At 30.2% G+C, this 22,367-nt stretch overlaps 1 protein-coding gene across 1 annotated transcript; it reads left to right on the forward strand.

The window, feature by feature from the left end:
• Positions 1 to 334: 334 nt before the first annotated feature.
• Positions 335 to 20,387, forward strand: LOC134229001 (glucose-6-phosphate exchanger SLC37A2-like). Its single transcript, XM_062710710.1, has 19 exons — positions 335 to 519; positions 3,972 to 4,053; positions 6,025 to 6,121; positions 6,674 to 6,752; positions 8,255 to 8,390; positions 8,553 to 8,629; positions 8,800 to 8,966; positions 9,960 to 10,009; positions 10,716 to 10,754; positions 10,970 to 10,987; positions 12,567 to 12,614; positions 13,291 to 13,380; positions 13,509 to 13,599; positions 13,892 to 13,954; positions 14,308 to 14,324; positions 14,880 to 14,928; positions 15,271 to 15,423; positions 15,778 to 15,875; positions 18,883 to 20,387. The coding sequence occupies exons 1-19, from the start codon at positions 446 to 448 to the stop codon at positions 18,946 to 18,948; spliced, it is 1,494 nt and encodes a 497-aa protein (XP_062566694.1). The 5' UTR covers positions 335 to 445; the 3' UTR covers positions 18,949 to 20,387.
• The last annotated feature ends 1,980 nt before the right edge of the window (positions 20,388 to 22,367 follow it).

Here is a 22,367-nt window from a genome sequence, read left to right on the forward strand (position 1 = left end):
CTAAAAATAAAATTTAATTCCTCATTTTTCTTTTACTTCCTATTATTTTTTCTTGTCATTTCAATTTTATTACCAATTTATGGATTTTAAAAATTCACACTTGTACACTGTAAAAAATTCGCTATTTATTTCCTGTATCGATATAAATATTTTTGATTCCTATTTTTTCTAGCCACTTAAAAGTCAAGAATTTTGAATATCCGAAGTTCGTGAAGAACTTATATTCACTTTCGGGGCCAAAAAGTATATTTGCTAGTGAAACAAAAACTGGGTTTTTATTGTTCCGGAATTTTACAGTCCATACTTCTTTCTTTGAATATATCGCGTACCGGAAGTTACGTTTGTTGAAGAGGTCCAACTGTTTGTGGTTGAGGGAGAGAGACGATGGTTAGGTGATAGTTGGGGACACAATTTTGTTTTCATGTTTGTTTTATAGAGCAGCGAGATGACCGTCATTCCACCAATTGGTATACGTCTGCTACCATCACTGAGTGGAACGAACTCAGTAAGAACTGTTAGGTAAGGCTTGATATTCTTTTGCTCTATTCTTCTTCCAGTTACGAGTTTAAACTTTAAAACTTAACTCCTTCACTCTATTCCTCTTTCTTTATAAGCATATGAATCATTAAGCACATTTATCAACGTTGATTGCCTGTGGATTTATTATAAATCCATTCTTTAATATTGCTTCAAGTTATTTAAGTTTTTAACATTTTTCTTTGCATCATTTATATTTATCCAATGTTGAGCACTTTATGGAGTGGCTATCACTCATGGGATGTTTTTTTTTTTCAATATCTCACATCTTCAATGTGGAATCACCAATAACATAAAGGAATTTTTTCAATTTTTTGTGTGTGTGTTTTTAATTTTTATACCCTGGCCAAGGCAAGCGATAAAAAAACCCACAACATATTCGATAAAAACCCTTTATTATTAAATTTATTATGGATTTGTAGTCGCATCATAAACAAGCGATAAAATGTTCAAACATAAAGTCTCATTTATAACACATGTTCCTACAACACAAAGAGTGTATAATGGAATTTTAATTAGTGTAGCTTGTTCTTTCCTGTTAAGAAGCCCACAGGTGGTTGATTGCCACAGGGGGTCATAGATTTTTTTTCACACGTGTGTTTTGAGTTTGCCAAGCACACATTTATTACAATTTACAGTGTATAAATTTTTATTCAAAGTTTATACTTAATAATATTATTATTTTAAAAAATATTTATATTCTGTTTTGTATAAACTTAACAAATGACTTCATGAGCAAAATATGATAGTGCATATATAAGAATTAGAATAAATTGTTACTTTGGAAGTTTATAAGAAGCGTTACAGAGATTATCTATTTATTTTGTATTGTAAATTTGTAACACTTAACAGTGTTTATCATCTAAGAAAATTGTGTCACATGATTTAGTCCATCATCATTATCTGATTCATGTAAACAAAGTTATCAAGGCTCTTTTAAATCCATAATTTTGTAAATTTAATTGATAACATGTCACATATGAACATGTTATGTGACCTAGACATTGACAATGACAATCACGTGTTAAGTTCAGTATTGCCATAGTGTCAATAAGTGGACACACAGATAGTTGACCTATGTGAATATATCTTGAGTGTAGACTTTATAAGTTATTTGATAATTAGTATCACAAGATACCACATGAAGAGAAAGCTTTAAATTATTTCTATAAGTTATAGATGTTAAGCTCAAGTGGGAGCACTGTTCTACTGTATTTGGAAGGTTGCACAACTTTTCTGTGTAAATAAATTGATTATATCCTAAATCACAAATCTGTCTTCTTAGGTTCTGTGCTCAGCTCTGCATCGATCACCAAGTTATGATAACTTTATTGCATGACAGCTTGTAAAGTATATTAAAAACAGAAAGAGAGGATAAGATAAAGCTGGTTACATTTCATCAAGAATACTGAAAAATGCTGTTATAGAATTACTTGTGTGATATTAACAGGAAACAATACACTAGTCTACACTATAATCAAACAATAAATATTTGAGAATGATAAAGATGCACTTTATTCTTTAAGGGTCCATCATGATGTAAATGTAGCATGACAGTGTATGATTATGAGATTTAAATAAAATGTGAATCATCTTTTTTAAAAAAAGGACTTCTTAATATTGCTTCCTGCTAAGAGTTTAAGGCATTGATTCATTGTAAACATGGTAAAATAAATTCATTTCAATCTTGAAATGTTGATATTAGGGATAAATTGTCTTCATTTCAAATTATCAAGGGGGTTGAAGGAGAAAAATGTGCAAGGGTAATAAGGGTATTGTAAGCTAGGACAGTTCCTGATCAAGTTAATGGTCAAGTGCAGTATGCAAGATGTACATTATTTAAGAAATAAACAACAATGTTAAAAAGTTCTCTGGGAAATGAACTTTTGAGTTGGTCATGTGATCAAATCCTGTGAAGCCCGAGGGGCTTCTCAGTAGATTTGATCACGTACCAACTAAAAATTCATTTCCCAGTGAACTTTTTAACATTGTTGTTATGGCGTCGGGTTTGCCCAATCGTCATCTAGCGATCAGTCAGGTTTACGCGACCGCACGTGTCAGTGGATGCATCCGCAATAGAAAATAGCAACAGCTGTAAACCAGTTTCTTTTAAAACGTTCACAATGAATAATAGCTTGAATATAAAATTAAATCAATTGTATCTTCAATTAATACTACTACAAAACAACGATATTATGTTTAATTTTTTACGCAAGAAAAACGTTATGGTTGTTGCGGATGAATTTTTTGATATCGAATGACATGAATCACATTTTGGGACCGATTACTGTAATACAAACAATCTTAAATACGTTAAAATAATTACAAAATAAACACGAATACAACAAGACTATAAAGATTGAATTTCTTAATCTTAGCTTTACTTTTACGATCTTCAATCCAATTTTAGCCGAACAACCTACGATATTGACCAGTAATGCCAGTATTACTGTATTTATCCATTTCCTCCATTTGTTTACCGCGCCTTATCGTAAGTCACACTTGTAACATTAGAGTCATGGTTGTAGTTAAGATGCAATCACTATAGAACAGAACAACACTCTGACAATGGCAATTAATTAAAATAATTTATGAAACCCTTCATATGTCTTCGATTGACTGAAAAGAAAATAGATTGATATAGAGGATGGACTTTTCTGACGATGTCTGGTCAATTCGAACCCTGACTCATTCGGACCAGGACACAAGGCTATCAGGCCCTATACTGTATTTGTGTTAAGACTATTTTTTTAAAATTTTATTATTATGTTACTGGAGTCACTCACGACCTATTTGCAGATCTTTTGAAATTGTTTTTCTTGTTAGATGCCATTGAAGCCTTTCAGGCTTTTGATTTATTACTTATATTTACATTTGAAACTAATACATTTCGAGTTAAATTGTATTTATTACACGAACGGGCCAACGTATTGCTATATAGTGACACGCAATGACCTAGAAGTTGTTTGGTCAAAATATCACATCGCTCTGTGATCGTGTTATGACCTCTGACCCCCAAATGAAATTTACACAGAATTGAACGTATTTTCTCTTCAATAGGTTCATCTAAGAAAGATATTTGCAAATGTAAATATATAAAATTACAATGTTGCTCTTTCTGTATCATGATGAAAGGTTTGATTTTATTAAAACTGTGAACACTAGTTCATTTATATTTTAGTTCTCTTGAACTCAAAGCTAAATTGAGCTTTTTACAACATTTTGCTTGCGATGGGTTAAGTCTATGTCAGTATGAATTTTAAAACCATAAAACAAGAGTTTTTGATCAAGGTACTTTTTTTTCTTTCTGTATACTTTTACATGCATGAGTTCAAGCCAGTAAGGCTAGAGTCTCATCAGAGACTTCGGTTTCTAGTTGCCACATTTTTATTTTGATATTTGTAATTTTCTTTTTTGTAATTTTCTTTTTACAGATATAAGATCTTCATCCTGATATTTACTTTCCTGTGTTATACCAGCTATCACCTATCCAGGAAGCCAATTAGTGTTGTCAAGGTAATATAATCTGACCATGATCTACATCTATTATACTAACAATTAAAAAAAAAATCTGAGAAAATCCTCTCTAGAACAACTTAACGAGAAAGAAAGAAACTTGTGCAAAAGCTTCCTAAAGTTGTGTTGATTCTTTTATTAAAACTGCTCTATTCATTTCCCAAGGGATAGGGCTTGCATCACAATAGAGAATTAATTTTTTGCATAAAAGTAAAAATATTAGTCTCTCTTTCTTTGAAAATCTTATAAACAAACAATAGAACCATTAATTTGCAAACAATCCCAATTTTTTTAGGTATTTATGAGGGGAGTTGGGGTTCAAATCATGACCCTTAGGTTGGAGCTAGCTTAGTATCAAAGTTTGGATTACGCATGTTTACAGGAAAAGAATTTCATTTTCCATAACTGACATAATGACCAGGCCATGTTAGTCATATCTCTAATTCTCTATGGTGTGTGAGATACTAAGAGATCCCTAGAGTTAGGATTCAGGGGCTATAACATCATTATGGAGTCACAATTTTTCTTGGGAAAGAATCTTTTAAAATCTGATTTGAAGGACAGTAGGGCTAATTAAAGTATGTTAGGTGAGCATTAATTGGCCCATGGACCCCTTGTTTTTTAGACTTTGAAGCTAACAGCATACAATATTTGACATGGGATGACATAGGATGTTGATGAATTGTAAATCTTGAACTGTACTGAGCAGATAAAACCATTTAATAATCATTCTAGATGAATATGTAAATTGTTTAAAATTGCTCATTATGTTTTGACAGCATGAACTAGAGTAATCTTAATATCTGTAGGTAAAACAAGCATAATAAATATTTTCAGATATAAATTAGTTATAACAGTAACTCAACTCAATAGTACAGTGTATTAGACAATTTGCTAATATTCTAGCATTTCACGTCGCTAATTTTAGGTACCAGTACTTGAGGAGGTCAAGGTTTCCATTTGTACTGTTGCCTACAATTGTCATGTTGACCTCAGACTTGGTGCATGTTTAGTATGTCTGATCAGAGAGTGCTTTATAGAAGACTGTTAGAGAGGTTCTTCATTTTAGCCTTATCAAAAACGAGATTAGCTCAAAATAAATTTGTTCCCCAAGTTCTGGAATGTGTCAGATTCTCCCTACATGCTTCACATAAAGGTTGATACCAATTTCAGACAAGGTCTTACTGTCAGTCGTAGTTCTATCTTATTGGTTTTAGGGTTAAAAGCAAGGCCTTTGTCTCTTTGTGTCTAAGTATTTAGAGTGATAAAATGACATACTTTAAGATGTGCAATTAGAAAAAAAATATATAGCATCAAATAATCATTTGATTACCGGCATAATCAATAAAATTTCATTTTTAGAGTTTAATTGAAATATGACATGAAGTTAGTATGTGATCAAAACTACTATAGTGCTCTTACGGTGTTATAGAATTGGATCATGTGGCCAACTTCTTGTCATATCCCAATGAAACTCTAAAAATAATATTTTATTTCTTAAATAAAATAAATTATTCATCCTTTATTTTAAGTTCACAAATCGATCACTATGTAACATTTTAATAAGCTCTGAACACAAGAAAACAGCATGATCAAATGAAGAAAATCATTTTTTTTTCCATTATAGTTTAACTAAAAATACTTTATACCATGATATACTTGCTGGTATATGATTTTATACATCACCCTATGTTACATTTTATTCTTGCATCTCAGTACTTGTATATCAATAAATCTATATCATTGCACATGTAAACATGCAGTAATACAGACTTAATTTATTCATGTAAACCACATGTAAACCACACAATGATACACAATAAAAACTTTTACTCAAAGTTCAAGTTCTAAACATCAAGATTTTTTACCTATAAGCATATACTGTATGGGTTGTATGACAGTAATGACTCTGTCAGTTTTTATTTTGTACATTTAGCAATCAGATTAACTGATATTATTGTGTTTTTACAGAGTGTCCTGAACAGAAACTGCTCTGTGTCCTTGAATCATGAAAATCTCATCATCCATGAAGGAAATGACACCAAGTGGTGTGACTGGAAACCGTTTGGTAACCTACTTTTATCTTGTTCTTTAAACATAATTAATACAATAAAACACACTTGTAAATAATGCATAGATGCTTATAACAAAGTGAGTTTGATTCCCGTTGACTAAAACAAATTATAAATTAAATGGATATAATGGATACTCAATTACACATATAATAAAGCAAAATCATTAGTCCCTGCCACATTGTTATAAGTGGGTTTTACTGATTGAAGTACTAATTAAAAAGTTACGTTTTATCATTTGCATATAAAGGAAACATCTGGGAAATATATTTGCTATAAAAATCTTTCTTGCCTCGGAGGATGTATGTTTCCTAATGCTTAATATTTATTTTCTTTTCAAATATGTACCAAAATTTATTTAAATTTTCAATTTATTTTTCTGAATAAATGTAAAAATGAAGTTGAGAGGAGCTATTCACAACACAAATTTCAATTTATGTGTGTATATATAAGAGCAGTATGTTTACTTGGGGGGATGATATTTGTAATATGCATTGCATTTCTTGTGCTAGTTTATGTTTATAAAAGATTGTTATTTTTTATTCCAGACAAAGACAATGCAAATTCCCTCCTTGGGAGTCTTGACTTGGCATATTTATTTTCCTATGCAGTTGGAATGTTCCTCAGGTACATAAGCATGAATATAGTGGGAAAAAATTTCAAAGAATTTCCTTTCAAATTTATCATTTCTTGAAAATTTTGAAACTATCTAGGTACCACAATGGTTGATTCTCCAATCAGAGTTGCTTTAAAATCCCCCTCCAGTATAATTTTGTTTACCATTACCATAAGACTACAGTTAATTAAGTTGCTTGTTTTTTTTTTCCTTGAAAAAGGGTTCAGAAATTTTTCCAATACACCACTATCACTCTCCAGGTTTAAAATTTATAGCAGCATTGAAAAATACGAAAGAAAGAAAAATATTTGTGTGTTTTTCTTTCTCAAAGGAATTTTTCCTTTATCACCCAATAGTAGGGACTAATTAAGAACAAAAATGCCATACATTGTAAATACATGTATGTCTATCTATTACACACAAAATATACCAGGTATATGAAAGGATACTGTCTTTTCTTATTTGAGAGAATTTTGAACAGATGATAAACGTATTTTGAAAAGGATTTAGAAGCATTTTATTTTGAAAAGGATTTAGAAGCAGGGATAAGGTTTGCCACCTTAGTAAGTGTACCCAAACTTTTCAATTCAAAGGAAACTCTTTCATTCAGGATATTGACAAGAGATAGTAAAATCAATGTGACATGACCTTGAGAGATAGCTGAAGGTGACTGTGACCATCTACTGCGCACTTCTGGTTTAATGCTGATAAAGTGCTATTGACCCTAAGAAAGGGCTCCGGTGCCTTTCCTTATCTTTGTGAAAGTGGGGCGGTTTCTGTTATGTAACAAAGAAACCTTGACTCTATAGGTCACTGACCTGAAAATCTGTGTCAACCAGGATATGTGAAAGTAGGGGGAAATGTTACCATAAATCCCCAATTATTATTCAATAAATATTTGGCAATTTTGCATTTGTCATGTTTATAAAGATGCATTTGAATTATATATTCACACAGTGTCTGCTGACATCAATTTAACATATACCAGTATTAATGTAAAACAATTTTACATTGATGATAATCATAAATCTTTTAATTTTTTAAATCATATATGCATTTTTAAAGACCTTGAATCTATTATTTGTATTAAATTTAGTAAAATGACCTAGAATATTTTAAGCAATAATAAATTTTTATGAAATTATCTGAATATAAAGCTTAATTCTTGCATAACATTCTTAATTACATGATTTTTCCTCATTCTGAATTTTTATTTATTTATGTTTTATTTAAAAAAAAAAAACACTTGAGGTGAATTAAATCGCAAAATTTAGAAACAGTATATGCATTATTAAGCATTTTGATCCAATTTCATGACTGAGTTTTTGGTCTTAGTCATAAATTCTTTTGAAAAACAGGTCCCAGGCTTTCAGATATATGGTACACCTAGGCCTGTGAATACTTTGATGAGATGATGCTTTGATTGTGTTCTTCCATGAGAGTAGGGGTTTCCCTAGGATAATTGTATTTTTAACTTGTTGATGATTATAAAGACATGGATTTCTGTTTTTAGTGGCCACATAGCAGAGAGGATGAACCTGCGGATATTCTTATCCATGGGCATGATAGGCAGCGGTATCATGACGGCCATGTTTGGGATGGGGTACTTCTGGCAGATCCACTCCCTTGCGTTCTACATAGGAGTGCAGGTGACAGAGTCAAAATAACTTGCACAGCTAATTTAATCTGCATATTTGGTTCAAGGATTTTTCATTTTTGAGTAGCAAGAGGTTTTTTTATTTGTTTGTTTTTTGTTTTTTTTTTTAATTTTGAATTATTTGTAAAATGATTGTGAGGGATTTTTATTTCAGGTGATTGGGGGATTATTACAGAGTTCTGGTTGGCCCTCAGTTGTAACATGTGTGGGGAACTGGTATGGAAAGGGAAAGTAAGGCATTTTTGTTTGTTTGTATATTAATAAATACATGTATTGTATACCGGTATTTTGTCTTCAAATATCATTGATGCTTAGCAATAGCTTTTATTTTAATTCCATGTACAAAGTCAAAGGTCTTCAAATTCTTTAATTTTTATCAATTATTGATGATTTTTTTTAAGGCGAGGACTGATCATGGGAATCTGGAATTCCCATACCTCTGTGGGGAACATCCTGGGATCACTGATAGCCGGGATCTTTGTGAACTCTGTCTGGGGATGGTCCTTCATAGTCCCGGGGATCATCATTGGATCCTTAGGAATCCTTGTCTTCCTGTTCATGGTGCCAAGTAGGATCTGTTTTAGAATACATTTAAGATTTTAAGTTTACTTGAAACTTGAAAAAGATGCCTGATGGTCAGAAGAGCTTTTCTGATCTAAGATTGTCCGGTTATCTTCTTCAATGCAATGGTTGTATTTGCATGAAAGTATCCCTTCTGTTGTAGATTCAGTACTGTTCAGATCCCATATGATATGGATGTAAGACACATATTAAGGTTTACAAAACATTTTTATTGATTTGGATTTTGGTTGATGTTCTGATGATCTATGTTTTTTTTTTCTTTGTGAATTCAAATTAATATGATTTAGAACCAAAAGAAAGCAGTGTTTTGTACTATATAAGCAATATTTAAGCAAGTAATCAATTTTTGCATTTTTAACCAGGTTTTTGAGATTGCCCTTATTTACTTTTGCCAAGAATTCAATCAGCATTACAAATGAATTGCATTTCTTTACAAAATAAAATTGCAAAAAGTATATAATTACAGCTAAAATGAAACAACAGTAATATTTTATGACAAATTGCTGATACAAGCTTACAATTTAATTTATTCATACTGTATAAATTATTAATGCAGTAATTTTAAAAAAGGTATGAAACAATCGCATGTTTTATTGTGGAAGATGCCATATACCCTAAGAATGAAAAGAATCTACAGATATATGTAACTAGACACTTTAGTGTTAAGCAGCCAATTAAATTATTCATAGTTTGCAGAATCACTGAAGTAAAGCTATTGTAAAATTAAGATTAGTCTAAACAGAACCAAATTCTTGTAGAATTCAGATTGAACAGAGATGTACTTATCTCAGTCTTAAATTCACATGTCTTATCATCAGGATTGAAGTTTTCAGATGAGCATTGTGGCCATTAGGCCCCTTGATAATTCTGTCAAGGGAAAGATGTAAAGGATTTTTTTTTCAAATATCAGTATAATCTGATATAAATTGAATATAAATGCTGTACACATAATTTAACTTATTTTCCTCTTCTTTCTCAGCTCCTGTTGAAGTAGGATGCGATTTGCCTGATCAAACAATCTCAACTAAGGTAAGTTTTATGCCAAAATTTATTTTAGAAATTGTAAACATTCAATGTATTTTGCAAAAGTGACTTGACCTTTCTCATTTTCATCTGTAAAGCATTTCATGAGTTGATTTTAAAATATTTACTTTTTTAATTGTTTTCTCTGTGATAACTCTTTGAAAGCTAGTAGAGTTGATTTCTTGATCATTCTGTTGGAATGTAAATCTCACCAAGCAATAAGTCGGGAGCTAAGGAGGCCTAATATGCATGTAAATCTCTTGCATCTGTCTCTGTGTCTTACACTGTAAAGGCCTTATATATATGCATTTAAATCTCGTGCGGCTGTCTTTGTGCATGACGTCAGTGGGCTGGGACTATTGAGATGGCATGGGAGGCCCCCTGTAAATTTAATCTATTAGTCTATATTTTTAAAATCTATAAATTTACAATTTTATTTCACAATAAAATGGAAATATAAGAAATCACTGTCTAGGTAGTAGAGTATGCCAGGGCATCAACAATAGTTGGAAAAGTGGGATAATTTGCATAACTGGCAAAGCACACAAGAATTTTCACTTACATATACCTTTAATTGTATTTTAGATTGTACACTGGAACAGATATATTACATGAATTTCTTAATACCTAGAGTAGATGGGAAGCATTAAGTAACATAATGATGAATAAAATTACTCTCTGTTATCTAATATAAATGATATCATTTGTTTAGATACAGTATACAGAGGAGGCCTCAGAAAAGTCCGATTTGGTAAGTTTTTCTCAAAGAGGTCATGTACTCTTCCATTCCAGTTCCCTTAATCAGTTCTCCACATCAGTATTATGTATCATTAAAATGACGTCTTCTGATATTTTTCTGGTTTATTTCATGTTATTTATAAAATCTAGCATTTAATATATATATAATATATAATATACATGTACAGTATTATATGATTGTAATGATTAATCATAAAATGATTTCAGAATGGAGAAAGTTATATGGTAAAAAAATATTGCACAGCTGTCATTGAGAGAACTAATTTTTGCTCTTATCATATCAATATATCCTGAAAAAAAAATTGCTTGTCCCAAAAAGATACTAATTAAACTCTTAACAGTCACTTTAATTATAGTAAATGCCACTCATTAACATTTGATGTATAATGCATGGAGATGCTCTAACTCATTAATAATTACTTAATGCACTAATCTTTCAATATTTTTGACGATTGATTGAATTGGCTTGATTTTTTTTTTTTTAATTGAAACAGGAAATTACAAATGAAGTTTGTATGTTCTTTTAAGTTGAAAAAAATGAAGGAGAAAATATATGATAATGAGGCATTCAAAACTTGTGACCAATTTGAAATGATTTAAAAAAGTTTATTTCAATTTCAGCTGTTAAGAGGGGTACTGTATACAAGGTTATCTTTGTCCCATGTTATATGCACCCTTTGGCACTAGCAAACAGAATCAGTTATGAAATCTTTCTTTTTGCACTGAATAAAACAAAATATTTCTTTGCAAATAAGAACAATTTATTCAAAATCATTGTTTATATGTTGTAAAACAAAAAATAATAACTCAATTGGTGTTAATTATTATTTATTTCATATCTGTTTTATATTTGCCCACTTGTGATAAACCAAAAAATAAACAAAAAAAAAACAAAAGTCAGAATATTTGTGTGAAAATTTCCCTGTGATATATGTAATTGTACATGGAACAATATAGGGTACATAGTTGCACATAAGTGTGAATGTTGTCAAGTTTATTGTAATTAAAGTTGGATGTTTGTTTCCATAGCCAAAAGAGATTGGCTTTATACCCATGGCCATTGTTTGTGAAAAACCAGCTGTCCAAGTTTGTAAAGGACTAGTAAGAATGAGTTTAATTGGCTAGTTACATTGTACACTGTAATCTAGCTCTTGAAAGACTTGTCTGTTAAACCTGTGATGAAAAAGTCTCCTGTTAAAGGACAATATGAAGGGATGAATAATCCCAGATTACAGTTTACATTAGATTATTATTAAATAAAAAAAATGCTATAATGGCAGTGGGTATAGGCTCAGGGATGGCTTTTATTACTTCAAAACAATGTTTTATCCTTTGAGTTATTTAACCAAAATTCTTTCTGTTGTAAAATTTTCTTGATTGCATCAATATTCAGCAAGGGTTAATAAATTCATGAAGGGATTTTATCATTTTATTTTAGAATGCAAGGTAATACAGTACATGTATACTGATATATTTGTTGTGATTTTTACAAAATCCATGCTATCTTTGATGATTTTTTTTTTTGTTTTGGTGTGCCATCCCTGAGTATAACAGCTTACATTGATATAGCTGCTAGAAAAAAAAGAATGTAAGAGTCATCATGTTACAACCTGTGTTTAGTGGGTGTGAGACTATGAGTGGAATATACAAAATTAATTACTAGTATATGTTATGATATTGTACAAGAAGCAGCTTATGCAATTAAAGATTGTGTGTGAGGTACATGATAATTATAATATAATGGTACAAATAAAATAAAGAAATATATATATCGATATATAAAGGTACTCTCAAACTGTTGCAGGAGGATGACCCCTTGATAGAGTCACTTAAAAGCATCAATCGAAGTGCCGTATGTCATAACACTAAAAATTGCTTGCACAGTTATCTAAAGTTTTTCACACCATTCCAACCATTTTTTAATTTAATTTAAAGCACAAAATTATTTAAAATAGTTCATCAAAGATTCACCATGTTTAGCCATTAATTAACACACTAACCAAAATATTTTCACCAAGGATGCTTTGATTTTCAACTAACACAAAGTTTATTCACTATTAAGCTCTTGTTTTTCAGTTAACAGTTTTAAAATTAATACCTGAAAACAGGTTATTTTTATGGAAAAAATATATATATATATACACCAGGCAAATTGTGTGCTTCAGTGCTGTAAATGGAAAAATATGTTTTAGCTTCAGTCAGATTTCCTATTGCAGGAATTGTGATGTTGTGTTTGATAATGCATTTACAGTATGTTTGAACCCACCATTATAACCAAACTAACCCTTGCTTGTTTCATAACCATCCTGTAGAATAAATTCATAATTATTACTATCTTAAGTGATACATGTACTTAAAAGTCTTTGTCATTAACAGTGATGTCATATATAAATTTATAATGCAAAATTTTACATATTTTTATCAACTTAAAATAATTTGTAAATTGGTCAAGATAATGAAAATCACTTCATTTGAAAAATTGTGCATTGAGAATATGAAATTATATCACTTTGACTGTTTTATTTTAGGAATATGGGACAACAAATAGCCAAACCTCATTGGTTTCTTTGGACAAAAAAGAAAAGCCCATATCCATTCTACGCGCACTTATGATTCCAGTAAGTTTTGGTCATTGCAGCATAGTCATTTCACATAAAATCAAACCAATTATGTCAACAATTTAAATCAATTTTTCAAAAAGTCAAGAAAATGTACAGTACCTAACGAGTTCTCATTCTGCTTGTAGGGAGTGGTGGAGTTTTCTCTGTGCCTTTTCTTTGCCAAACTTGTTAGTTATACATTCCTGTATTGGTTACCTAAATACATTCATGTCAAAGGTAAGTAGTACAGCATATACAGCAGACATAGGGACCTGCCAAAGTACAATGTCTGCACAGTTTACAAGCTTTGATTGATAGTATTTCTAAGACATGTCAAATTGATCTTTTCAGATAAATTGTTAATGATTGTTTATCGTGGTTAGGTGAAATGGATTTTCACATTGTATAAGCTATGGATTTTTGTAAGCATTTTTCCCATATTGTTGGAATTAATTATTATTCCAAGGAAAATTGAAACAATGGTAAAGTAATAAATAACTTTGACTGACCCCTGCATTTTGTGTTTTAGCTAATTATGACCCAGAGAAGGCTGCAGACATCTCCACCCTGTTTGATGTGGGAGGAATTTTTGGTGAGGGATAGACACTTTTATTGTTTTGTACATGTAGTTTTATGAAAAAAAGTCTAAATATGCACCTACACCTTTAAAACATTTATTTAGAATTTTGCATTTAGGAAAAATGTTTTTTGTCATGATGTTTTATTTCAGCTTTACAGACGTGATTTTGTTTTAGGGGGAAAATTTTATAGTGTGTTATTATGTTTTTCTGTTTGTATTATAATATATAATACATATACTTATATATAAAGGGTGTTAAGAAAGTTCGTTCCACATGTTTATTTATTTTCAAAAAGAAATACGATGAAAAGATTATTACAATTTGTGATATTTCATGTTTAAATGATAAGGCTTTTGAATTTTAGGTATTAAAAAAGATGATGTCTGTTCAGAATAATTATGGATGATGCATATTTGTGACATATATGTAACACGCAGGTCAAAACATCCTTTCAAATACTATGCAAAAAATTATCAAATCTGTAAAATATTTCAAAATGACAAACCTATTCTATTGAAAAGTGGGCTTAGCCACCATGTGTTATTATGCAGTAAATTATCCTTTATTTACACTCAAAGTGACCAACATTTCTATCATTCGGGTGCTTTAAAGATATTATATATTGTTTGTTATGGAAGAAAAATCCTATAATTTCCAGCTAGAAATGATTTGCTATAAATCTAAAGCACATGATTTTACTTGAAAATTCATCTTTTATATATAAAATATATACCAAATTTTTAACACACCTTATATATATTTATAATATACACTAAAATAAAATCCAAATTTTTTTTATTATTTCTCATCAGGAAACCAATTTTTTTTTTTTTTGGTTACATCTTTTTTTTATCATTTTTATTCTAAAAAATAACTGATTTTAGGACCAGCTTGAAAATGCTTTAACAACATAATCTGAATTTATTTTGTTTCCAGCTGTATATTTATAACCTGTATGGCAGTATTAGCTTAGCACACAGCATAGGTAAGTATGGACAGGATTTTAATTATTGATGTACAAAAAAAATACATAAATGCTTAATACATACCATAATTGTGAATGTAAATACACATACCTCATTTTATAAGGTTTTTCAAGAACAGCCATTATAATCAATGAAAGTTTAACTGTTATTGATTATATCAGTGTCCTGTGTTTTGAATGATTCAGACATAATTATGAATGTTCACCTCTTTATTTCAAACTCCATATTATAAAACTTTTGATCAATTTTGCTATGTTCAAGGTGGCTAAATTTTTATTCTATTATATTTGTAACCTCATAGATGTAGTACCACAGCATTTTAAGTGTGGATTAATTTTCAGGTCTCTCTATGTTATGTGGGTTCTTTGTTAATGGTCCCTATGCTCTGATTACCACTGCCATTAGTGCAGACTTGGGCACTCACAAAAGCCTACAGGGGAATTCCAAAGCCTTGTCAACTGTCACTGCCATTATAGACGGAACAGGAAGTATAGGTCAGTGTGTAATATCCAGTCTTACTTTGATGTCTGTAATATGTCTGATTTATCTTACTTTAATACTTTACACAATTTATTCCTTAAAAATGTTCAGGGCTTTTATGAGCTGAACTTTTTCTGCCATTTATTTCAATTTTGGCAGATACAAAAAAAAGTAAATTTTTTTAAGCATTTTAAAGGGTTAACTCTAGAGTACACTTGTGAAACAGATAAAATGCAAATAATGCATGAATTTAATAGCCCTGAAATACCGAAGAAGAAAGCTTATCATATAAAACTAATACATATCCTTATCAATTTTAGATTGAAAAGTGAATAGATTATAATTAATTGTCAAAATTTGGTTTGTAGGAGCTGCAGTAGGCCCCCTATTGGCTGGCGTGATTGAATCCTCTGGCTGGAACAATGTCTTCTACATGCTGATTGGTTCTGATGTGATGGCTTTACTGGTAAGCTCGTACATTACATATCATCGGGAACGGGATAAGGTTCAGGAAAATTTCCAAATCGTCCAGTTATACATATCAAATGAACTCGGTGAAACTTTCAGATTGTTTGTCAGGAGGGTTAAAAACATGGATTGGTTTTCTCTTGTCTCTTTTGGGTTTGTTTTCTTGATGACTTTTATATTGTATTTGAATTTTGTGTATAATTTTTGATAGCATGACAGTTTAGGAGTTAATTTAATTGTTTTTTTTTTCATTTATTTGATTTACATATTTGAATAATTATGTTGGTGATATAATATTAGTGTATGCAATATATAATGTTTGTTTTAAGTGTGTTATTTTATTAATTTTGATCAAAGGAAAATTCAATTGTGATACGTTTTGAGCCATTGAATAACTGAATAGTGCTATATTATTTTTGTAAATTTTTTGATAGTAAGAATCTCATTTACACTTACATGTATTTACATTGATTTTACTTGCAGAGGAAATTATATAAAAAATAAATTATGCATTTAATTTCATGACCCACTCGTCTTTATTTTTGATTTTATTTTTCGCCGAGTGGAAAAGTAGAATTAAACCATGAAATGGTATGTGCTAAGTATTCCCAAAAAATGTTCACAGATATCCTTGTAATTGTTTTGTATTCTCAGCCTCAGAGTTCTTTACTATACCTTTTAAAATTTTCCTCACCTACAACTTGCAAACTTGCAAACTTCCATGTTTGTCTAAAGCGAAAGTGAAAAAGAGGCAGCTTTTTGCGAGTCATTATTTTTTTATTAAAAAATAATTACTTCGTATTGACCAATCAGATTACCGGATTTCACAAAGTTATATAATATTAGTGTATGTGATATATACCGTAATGTCTGTTTTAAGTGTTATTTTATTCATTTTGATCAAAGGAAAATTCAGTTGTGATACATTTAAAGCTATTGAAAAATTGAAAAGTGCTATATTATTTTTGTAAATTTTTTGATAGTAAGAATCTCATTTACAGTTACATGTATTTACATTGCTTTTGGCATAATAAAAAATAAATTGTGCATTTAATTTAAAAGGCATATCATTGAAAATTTTTATATTTTATTCCAAAAACATATTTTGCATCACTGAGAATATACAGGTTTCGTCTTGTTAAAAAGAATTCCATGACTGATAATGTTTCTCATATAATAATATATTCTTGAAATTGATTTAGAAATATTTATGGCTGTCCACTTTCATTTTTTAAAATTGTTTATTATCAAACTGAACTGTTAAAGAGAGAAATCTGTATTTAAAAATCAAAGTTAAAAATCAAAATTTTTTTTAGGAAATATTCCTGTTACTTAAATGGAAACATGAAGTTACAAACTACATGTAAATGCCTCCTTTTAATAATCATAACTTTAGCAGAAATGTACAATATTTTAAACAATGCAAGGAATAATCTTATCAAAGTAACATTACATGACTGAGGAACAACACCATACAAACAAGGTTGCACTCATCTATCATCTCATGCTATCTTAAAATTATCATCTCATTGTATCTAATTATTTTCTTTGATATGCAGAAAATACATTTAATTAATATTTACTTACCTGTTCATATTAAGAATTTTGTTGTCTTTTAATTGTTATAGTTCTCTAATTAGAATGGGTTACAGGCATAATTGCACATAGTTTTACCTAGCTTATTTTCACAACCTTGGTTTTTTGACCACTCCAAAACCATTGGGCCAATTTCGACCAAACTTGCCACAAAGCATCCCTTATTGAATAGGATGCAGGCTTTTCAAATGAAGAGTCATATCCTTTTTAAGGGAAATTTATAATTAGGAAATACGGTAGTGATATTGACTAAAGTCATTAAAAAATTTGCAGTTGGCCTAAAATGACAAAATTAGTAAAATTAATTTGTGATCAAATAACGGACCAAGGAGCTAAGTTTTACATTTGAATATATATATAGTGTTAAGAAAGAAAAGGTCTCAATTAGCTTAGAGTTTGATGAGCTTTTTAGTATAGAATAAATTCATGCAATTAAGTTTTGTCCATGGATAGCATATTATACAATGTTATACAGAAATAAAATGTTTCCTAAGAAGTGTAGATTAAGCCTCAATGTTTATGTTAACAAGGACTGACTTAAAATAAATATAAGCTTATCACAATATACCGATACATTGTAAATTTTTGATAGGGTGGTCAAGTGAGTGCTAGCAAATATGTCTTTTTTACTCGAATATGCCCAGTCAAACTCATGGTTGGGCATTCAAATAATAAATACTGTCAATATTGTTTCATCAGCCAAAAATACACTTCATTACCTGAAGTTTCATATTTTGCGGTTTTTCCTGTGTGTAAAAGTACCAGTATCTTATAAATCATAAATTGCATTATAAAAGTTCTCTCAAGGTACTCAGAGAATGTAAACATTCATCTATTCAAAAATTATTCCGTATTTAACATCTTACTAATCACTCCTCATGTACATGATGTTGATTTTTGTTTATAATCTAACACAGTTACATGTATATGTATAGTTCTGAAAATCTTCATAACTTCAGTCAAAATTTGGAATTTCTTATATGTCATATACATATACTTTAAATATCATTTGGAGTCTGTCTTTTCTATTGAGTTTAATGTCTATATTATAATGCAAGTTGAACAAATTTTCTGACCCTCACCTTTTTAGATATTTTAAAATGACAAAACAATTGTATGAAATTTATGTTAATTGCTGCTACTGGCTTTTAACTTTTGTATTTATTTATTAATATATACCGGGGGTATGCATATCTTGTTTTGTTTTCTTGGTATTCTGTATTTGTGTTATTTCTAGGAATTGCTGAAATTAATGAAATGCAAATTGATCTTTTACTAATTAAGTCAATTAACTTTTTCCCCAAAATAATTCATGAATTTACATTATTTTAATAGGCATTTTTATTTTCTTTGGGTTGCATGATATACCAAAGAATCACAGAGTAACAGCATTTTCTCTTTTCCCACAGCTTTTACTGCGCCTATTTTACAAAGAGATGGTTGCCCACTTTGGTAGAGGTACCGCCGTTAGCTAACCCCCGTCTCCTGTGACCTTGAACATGACTGATCTCATTAAGGGGACACCCGGGCCCCCCTCTACTGTGATAGCAGAGATTTTTGCCAGCTTAATTTTTCCACGTTTCCTTTTGTTTTTAGTGACAAATTCATTTTATTTTCTTTCTTTTTAATGAGAAAAAGAAAAGAAAGCTTGTAAATTTTTTAGAAGACTTTCACAGTTATAAGAATTAACTTTAGTTTTCAGCACAACAATGATTTTTTTCTTACCGGGTACATGTACTATATTGTAGAGGGAAAATGGGTTGCATTGATTGAACCCAACTAAGGGAAATAACTCTTTTAAATGAGATAGTTTTCTTTTTGAAAAATATATTTAATTATTAAATCCTGCAATAGGTTGTACAAATTTTTTTAGGATTTAGAACTGATGAAAAAAGCATGAAAATTTTCAAAATGATTTTTTTAAAATTACTCTTTACTTGTTAATCAAAAAAGTACTTAAGAGATTGGGAGAAAAGAGATTTTTTTGCTACCTTATTGAGAGATTTTCTTTACCTATTCACCTCAGTTATGGCGATAAGACCTTTACTTACCTGTACATATTAATCATTTTCACCTCACTACTTACTTGTATACAGTCACAATTTTATGTCACCTTGTGGGATTTTCTTTTTTATTATTTTTACCACAATATTATGGCAATTAATCTTAGTAATATAAACATTTTAGATTTTATATCACTTTTAATATCCCAAGTTATTTCCTTTCTGTCTATACACATGTATATACATGTACATTTGTTTTACATTTGTCATTCAAGCTCTTTTAGCTCTTTTTAAAAAAAGAAGTGAAAGTTACAACAGGAGTTTGTTAATTAATTTTCTCACTTTGTCAGAATTAATAGCATTATTTAGTCATGGTTATAGATACAGTTCCCATTATTTTGATTCTGTGAAAAGTTTTAAAATATTATGTTAATCCATGGAATTTTTTTTAAAAAATATGTTAAAACTGAAACTTGATTGTTTAGATGACATTGATCAGTATACTTTTCTTTTTAAAAAGACTTGATTCTTAAAGAAAATACTTTATGTCAAGTACCATTTTGTTATGATTTTAAAGTTGCTGCTTTTGATAATTTACTGTTAAATTTTACATTCTAGAGATCTTTGTTTGATATTTAATTTTAATGGACACAATTTAAAAGATGGAAATTAAAACTATTAATTTTCATTTACATTTGAAGATTTCCTGTTTGTTTGTTAAGAAAATTTGATGAATTTTCTATAATAGAATCCTCTTTTTTTCTCTGTAAAATAGAACATGTTTACTCATTGGTTCAAAAGTTGTTAAATGTGAATGTATATTAAACTATTGTTACAACATTGTATTGACAGCATTTTATACTGAGGGAATATGATGTATGACACATATTAAAGAAAATATTGTTACAATATTTCAAATATCTTTTTTATTTATCCATCACAATTTCTATGCAGTTTGTGAATACAATAAAAGAGCTTCATGAAGGCATAACAGTAAGCTCAGTGATAAATGAACCAGGGAATACAAAATTGGAAGGGAGGGGGATCTTTCTATGAATACCTAATTGTCATACCCTAAAACCTTGAAAATAAGCCATGGCTTATTTTAAGTTTTGATAAGAAAATGGGGGCTTTTTTTCAAAACTGTCTTTAATATTTTTGTCCCCCGCTTGAAAAGTGGGGGATATTAATTTGGGTTTGTCCGTCCGTCCGTCCGTCTTTCTGTCTGTCTGTAACGGCTTTCGTTTCCACACGATATCTCGAGAACCCTTTGAGCTTTTGCAATGAAAGTTAGCATAGCAACTCCCTATGGACTAAAGAAGACCCCTATTGATTTTGAGGTCAAAAGGTCAAAGGTCAAGGTCATAAATAAGCAAATTCTGTCTGTTAAAACATCCACACGATATAGAACCATTTGAGCTATCGCAATGAAATTTTACATAACAACTCCCTGTGGCCTAAAGAAGACCCCTATTGATTTTGAGGTCAAAAGGTCAAAGTTCAAGGTCGTAAATTTATACATTCTCTCTGTGTGTAACACTATCATTTCCGGGCGATATTTCAAGAAGATTTTGAGCTTATGCAATGTAATTTTATACCAAAACTCCCTAGGACGTCTCTCGCCCCTCTCAAAGTGCCCCGCCCCGTTTGTTTTATTAGTATTTATAGTATTACATGTCGCTATTTTTAGCGCAGGGGCATGAGGAGAGTTATTGCGTATAAAACAGGTTCTCGGCGGACTTTATGTTCTTATTACATCTATTATAACTGTTTAATAAAGGCTAAATAAATCAAACACCATGGATTGTGTAAAATTTTGAGAATACCGAACATGAAAACATGAATATATACATGTATGTGACTTCAGTTCTGCATATACTTCAGTCCGGGTAAAGCGACTCCGTGGTCCAGTGGTTATGTCTCTCGCTTCAAATGTGAGAAGCCCCGGGATCGAATCTCGGTTGAACCTTTCTTTTTTTTTTTTTTTTTTTAAATACTTTTTTTTTTACTAAATGATAGTATTCAGCATGTGAAATGAAAAATTTATGAGGTTATAAAATCATCATTACAGTGTGATAAATATTCCATATAAAAAAATCTTCTATACACACAATAAAGAATAAGCAATCAAATCTTTATATGCATATTGACATACATGTATTTTATTTCCTTCAGTATACATGTATACATTTAATAATTCTACAAATTCAGTCAGGGGGAGCCGACTTTTTCCCTAAGCGGGGGACACGAATTCTCTGAATTAGCTTGTTCAAATTATGGCTTATCAATACACTGGTAAGGGACCAGAGCACAATCATGGATTATTATCAGTGCAATAAATTATAATCAATATATTGAAAACTACATGTTCCTCCTAAAAATAAAATTTCCAGGTAAACTTATGTCAGAGTGTAATGAAAAGTGTTCAAATATTTTTAATTCTGCATGGGTGCCCTTTTTAGTAAGCTTTTACTTGGTTTTAGCAATGGAGACTGCTAGACATATTCCTATTCCAAGGGAAAAAAACACAGTTTCCTAAAAAACATGACTGGCTTATTTTCAAAACAGCCTTATTTAATAAAAGAGTTATTTTAAATGCCAGAAATACATGTAAGTAGCTTATTTTTGAAACCGGCTTATTATCAAATTTGTCTTATTTTCAAGGTTTTAGGGTATTGTATGTCTCCATGGTGAACAGCATGATTTGACTCTTTTCGTTTTAAGCCTCCTGTATGAAAGTGGAAAAGACAGACATGCACAAGATTTACATGCACATTAGGCTTCTTAGCTCCTGACCTATCATTTTGCCTAATTTACATTCTGGTAGAATTATCAAGAAATCAACTCCACTAACTTTCAAAGAGTTGTCACAGAGAAAACAAATAGAAAAG

The sequence above is a fragment of the Saccostrea cucullata genome, unplaced genomic scaffold (assembly GCF_032062105.1).
Source record: "Saccostrea cucullata isolate Sc308-1 unplaced genomic scaffold, CSIRO_AGI_Scuc_v1 ctg253, whole genome shotgun sequence".
Classification (NCBI taxonomy): Eukaryota; Metazoa; Mollusca; class Bivalvia; order Ostreida; family Ostreidae; genus Saccostrea; species Saccostrea cuccullata.